The following is a 5,903-nucleotide window of genomic DNA, read 5'->3' as shown; positions in this document are numbered from 1 at the left end:
CAGAACATTTTGTTTCAGTAGCACCATTGCCTCTGGGTGCCACTTATTTTGCTGTGGGTAAGCCTGTCAGTAAGTTGCCAAACACAGTCACTTACTCATACACTGACTAATAACACTTGGTGGAAAGTGTGTGAAGCTGCAGTGCTGAGCAGAGCTTTGCTGATTTCTCCACTCCTGCAACAAGTCTGTTTCCAAAGTTCCTGTGTAGATTTACCATAAATGAAAAATCGTATTTTTAAATGACTTTGATATGTATATGTATTTTATTTTGGCTATTTTACACTGGCCTTGATGATTGCTTAAATACTTATGTTTCAGTGGACATTCTGTGATTTATTTTTGGCTACATTAATGCATGGATGAAAAGTTCTGGCACATAACACCGAGATATATAGTGTCAGAAAGACCCAAAATCATGACACAAAGCAGGTGTGTAAAAATAAGATCAAAGTTTACTTGAACCAAAAAAAACCATTACCTTGCAAGAAGGCAAAGATTCAGGCAGAGTTAAAAAGCAGGCAGAGAAAAAACAGATTAATACTGGAAGACAGCCTAGGGGGGGGGGGGAAATCAGCCGTGAACATGTGTCGCAATGACTACGGGGACCAGTTGGTTAAGTTGATGCAGGTGAGCAAAGAAGCTAGAAGGAAAGCAGGGCAGGTGGGAATGGTGGGTTTGGAACAACAGGAGGGAAGTGAATGGGAACATAAAAAAACAAACTGCATGAAGACCAATATACACCCAAAAATCATCTAATATATTTAAAATATGCATGTTACAACTATACTTTTTTCTGCTTTTATTACTAATTGTACCTTCTTTAAGAAGAGATAAAGGAGACCATATAGCAAGACAACACACAAATGATGGGAGAGAAGGCAAATTTGAATATAGTAGTTGTATATAAACACCTGGTAAGTGAAAATAGGTTAGTGGAGAAGTCCAGTGCATCATGGGAAGTCCCCCAGCAACCTGAGCCTATTGCAGATCTAGCTCACACTATAAGCTTTATCTAGAAGTAAAGTTTAAAGTCAAATCCTCAATGGAGACAGGTCGTCTGTCTCCCGAATCCAAACTGGAGGCTGGTTCCACAGGGGTCTGACAGCGGAAAGCTTTCCCTCCCATTATACTTACTACTGGGAACCACAGGTAAGCCAGCAGTCTGAGAGTGAGGTGCACTGTTTGGATAATATGGTACTGTGAGGTCTCTGACATATGATGAGGCCTGATTATTCAAGACCTTGTATGTGAGGAGAAGAATTCTGGGTCTAGCTGTAGCCAGTGAAGAGAAGATAATATGCTAGAAACATGATCTCTCTTGTCCCAGGCAGTACTCTCACTGCCATGTTTTAGTTCAACTTAAGGCTTTATAGGGAATTTTTAGAACTGTCACATAATAAAGAATCAAAATAGTCCAATCTACAAGTAATAAATGCACAAACTAGTTTTTAACACCACTCTGAGACAGGATTTTTCAAATTTTGGCAACTTTGGGAATCAATCAGTTATTCAAGTGAAACGCCATACCTCATTTATATTTAGGCGATCTCCCGCGCAAGGTCATCTTCTCAGAAATGTCCAGACAGCATCTGGTTTTATCATGCTCCATAATTTCACCACAGCCCTCAAACTTGCACAGAGAGCAAGAACATCAACTTCTGTTTCAAATGGACCTGAATTTTGTGTTAAAGTTCATTTCTTCGTATGCAAACAGACACTTTTCAAGCCTGAGGAAAGAAACCAGTTTGTTTACAATTTTTTTTTTGCCAACACTCGTCAAATTACACAGTCACAGTCACCACACTGAACACAGTGGAGAAACTGAGTGTTTTTTCCCGAAGTATAAAAAGCTATAATTTGAAACTTACATTCAACAAACAATTTTTTAATGTTTATGCATTAGTGCCACCATGCTTTAAAAAATATCACAGTTTCATACCTACCTCCAACAATCCAACTGTTATATTTCTTACACATTCTCCAAAATTTAAGGATGACTAGTTGAGGGTAAACACTTATTGCACAATATTTTCACTATAATGAGCACCAAGCCCATAAGATGACTCAGATTTAAAGTCATTAAAAACTATAAAGTGTTAATGATTCAGAAGCCAGTTTTCCTGAATGTTGACAGTATGAAACATCCTGTCTTGTGTAACAAGGCTAGAGATCCACATTTTCACCTGAAAGACTGGGAAACACACTCTGCAGAAGTGTCACCTTTCATTGTTCTCACTTGCGATGGTATCAGGTGTACTTTGAACAGGCTTGTGTCTGGCTAAAACTACCCTTGCGCAGGATGGGTGGGGTAATGTGGTGTGTGTTTAAACAGACAAGGTAAGGTCCCCCGTCACAATACGTGCTCAGGCAAAGATCGGGCTTGAATGGAATCCTTTACCTGTAGCTCTGGGGAAACTGTACACTGAAAGGTCTACACCGAGATTTCAGTGCCCGTCGAAACCACAATGGAGACAACTAATGATACCACAAAAATCCTGGGGAAAGGTCCTGAATACCTTCGTAAACAAATGGATTTGGAGAGTGAGACAAAAGGACGCATGAGTGCTGTGGAGAGGCTCGCCGCAAGTAAACCAAAATACGTCAAAAGCCAACAGGTGGTTAACTCAACTCAGGAGCCAGTGATTAGCCTTGGATCGGCCTCTGTGAGTAGCACTGGGTCCTCTAACCGAAGCTCACACCGGGATGGGAATCTTCCTACAGGGAATGACTCGACAGGGAATACACTCACTGTGCACATCTCTTCACCAGTGCAGGCACATCGCTCCAGCGCCAAAAAACGACCAGACTCTCTTCTAATTTACAGACAGAAATGTGAGTTATTGAGAGGGCCAGCAAATGAACGGAAACACCATATAACCCGTAAGTTGTTGCTCAACCCTGTGAATAAAAATGCCCCATTACCCGAGGGGACAGATAAGGAATGTGAGTCTCAGGACAACGTGGAAAAAATCACCACGCCTAAGGAAACAGCAAAGGAATGCTATCCACATGTAGTTATCTCTAAACCGGAGAGCAATGGAGTGACAGAAGAGTGCAGAATCAAGAACAGTGACTCTGGTACAAAACCTAAGGCTGGAGTTGTAAATGCATCTAGTGGTCTGACAGTTCCTGAGGTTGAAAGGAGGTCTGGCAAAGGAGTCAGTCGTTCTCACTCTGATATCAGCTCCAGGTACTCCAAAAACTTTGCAGACTTTGATGCTTTTTTCAAGTACTGCGGGCTGGACGGTGAGGTCATTGAGTCTTTGGGGAAGGAGAACTTCTCGGCTCGCTCAGATGAAATTGCAATAATGGTTCGGAGTGTCAGTGTTTCCACGTCAGATGATGGCTTCTCCAGGAACAGTAGTGACAGCGATGGGCTCATGGAGGAAAAGCTGCACGAGAAGATACGTCAAGAGACCTCAGTTATTGAGCGCAACGCGCGGATTATCAAATGGCTGTACAGCTGTAAAAATGCTAGTGACACTGGAAAAAAGTTACGAGATCTTCACTGATTGCGCTTTTTGTTTTTACCAAGTGATGTTACATAAAAGTTATATTTTGAGTACAAAGATGGAAGTAGTTTCTTGTTTTTGGCCTTAAAAACATTGAATGATAGCCTACTTGTCCAACTGTACCAAAATCTTAGGTTATGTATTGTGTATACTGCATGTGTGTGTGTCCTTTACTGATGACTTTTCTGAGAGCAAATGATGACTGAGTGATTTCTTTTCTTTTTCTTTTTTTTCTTTTTTTTTGACTTGCACAGGACCATCTATGATCTCAGTTACACTGGAAACAGATGAAATACAATGTCATAAAAGCTATACAAAAACTAAAAGTATTTACATTATTCAGCTTCAACATTTTTATGATTACTGGCTTATCTATCTATGTAATATCTATCTATATAATACTTTTGCTTTCTATTCAGACTCTATAGAAAACATTTCTGTATTAAATATGGTCAAATGTGCATACAAGAAGGCAAGCAGTGATTCAAAAGAATTCAGTGAAGTGCTGTGACTAGTATGAACCAGTTTGGGATTGTTTTCTTTTTCTATAAAAATAAAATACTTTTAAGTTCAGTGATTTTGGTTGTGAGCCTTTTTAAAGTAAATGGGCCACAGTCATATATAATTACATTGTTTATAAATCTATACTGTATTTTTATGCAACTATGATTTAAAGCTTTTGAAAATGTACAAAATTTGTCAACATGACATACTTCCTGCTAATGATAAATCAACGTCTAACAATGCTGCAGCAATTCTAGCTGTAGCTTTTTGATGAGTTGTCATCAATGTTACATAATTCATCTACAAAACATTAGTGTGTTTATTTATTATTCATTAAAATGCAATTATTTTATACGATCACTTATAAAATGTACTATTTGTAAAGAGTGGTACTATTATTTTAAGATAAAAGGCTTACAGCTCATGGCCTTTTGATTCTTCTCAGGAACATTAAAAGGAGTCTCACACTGATGCTCATAAATTCTGCTCCTCTGCGAATACCTTTAGGCCACCTCAAACATGAAAGCATCCCTAAATCAGAATTTGTATAACCTGCCTTTTAAGTTTATAATCCAATAATGTGCACTCCCATTTCTCTCGGGGTGAAAGGTATGCATTCCATCACACCAACACACATGAAGACACACACACCCACACACAACCTGGAGACTTACTCTGAGTTTACCCATAACTACTGCCTGCCAAACTCTGACTATAACTTACCCTAATGTTAAAAGAAAGCTTTACTTTAAATTTGAATGATTTAGATCATGAGGATTTGTTCCCTTGTCCACATACAAAAAAAAAAAAATGTGCATGTAAGTGTGTAAACAAATTTAGGTCACCACAACAAGTGTAATACCTGCCACCCTGCAGACACTCAAATACAAACCACAGCGACTGATACAAAAACATTTCCGTATAGATCTGCTTACATTTAACAGATGTATGAAAAAACGTTTGAGGAAGTGGTTATTTTCCTCCCAAGCCTTCTCTTAGATCTGTGTGAGGGGAATGTGCTTAATAATCTGATCGGCTTATGTCCAGTGACCCGTTGTTGTTGTATCTCTCTCCCAAGCTCCGTCTGCTTTGTCTCTTCATCGCTTTCTCTCTCTTTTTGTCTTTTAGCCAAGTTTTTTTTTTATTCTTTGAAGCTCAGTAGCTGAACATGAGCTGGGGGAAAGCAATGGAAAGACTGCGCTTGACGCAATACGTTAAACGGTATTACCACCTATTCAGTTTCACTCATTCTCTTCTTACAGAGAAAGAAATAAACAATATGTAAGTTTATGTGAGTGGGCACAAAGTAGTTAGCTGGTGCAGACACACCTTCTCCAAATGCCTGACTGACTGTTTAGTATCAACAAGCCTCCACTTGTTTGTTGTCAAAAGTAGAGGTTACCTGTTGATAATGATTTGTTGATTGAAAAGGAAAATATATGTATGTATATATATATATATATATATATGGTAAATGGCCTGTATTTATATAGCGCCTTTATGGTCCCTAAGGACCCCAAAGCGCTTTACATACCCAGTCATTCACGCACACATTCACACACTGGTGATGGCAAGCTACGTTGTAGCCACAGCCACCCTGGGGCGCACTGACAGAGGCAAGGCTGCCGGACACTGGCGCCACCGGGTCCTCTGACCACCACCAGTAGGCAACGGGTGAAGTGTCTTGCCCAAGGACACAACGACCGAGACTGTCCGAGCCGGGGCTCGAACCGGTAACCTTCCGATTACAAGGCGAACTCCAAACTCTTGAGCCACGATCGCCATATATTTGTATTAGTCATCAATATGTGATTATTGAACTCACTATTGCTAGAAGTTTGCATTTAATTTTGTTTTTTATATGTAAAACTTTAAATTTTTGTACTC

The 5,903-nt window shown here is 39.5% G+C and overlaps 1 protein-coding gene across 1 annotated transcript; it reads left to right on the top strand.

Moving 5' to 3' along the window:
* The first annotated feature begins 218 nt into the window (after positions 1 to 218).
* fam110c (family with sequence similarity 110 member C) lies at positions 219 to 4,488 on the top strand. The gene has a single exon (XM_031727514.2). The coding sequence runs from the start codon at positions 2,466 to 2,468 to the stop codon at positions 3,510 to 3,512; it is 1,047 nt and encodes a 348-aa protein (XP_031583374.1). The 5' UTR covers positions 219 to 2,465; the 3' UTR covers positions 3,513 to 4,488.
* Positions 4,489 to 5,903: the final 1,415 nt, after the last annotated feature.

Source organism: Oreochromis aureus, linkage group 15 (assembly GCF_013358895.1).
Source record: "Oreochromis aureus strain Israel breed Guangdong linkage group 15, ZZ_aureus, whole genome shotgun sequence".
NCBI classification, from domain to species: Eukaryota; Metazoa; Chordata; class Actinopteri; order Cichliformes; family Cichlidae; genus Oreochromis; species Oreochromis aureus.
Note: the sequence above shows the minus strand (reverse complement) of the source record. Positions and strands in the feature narration are given on the sequence as shown.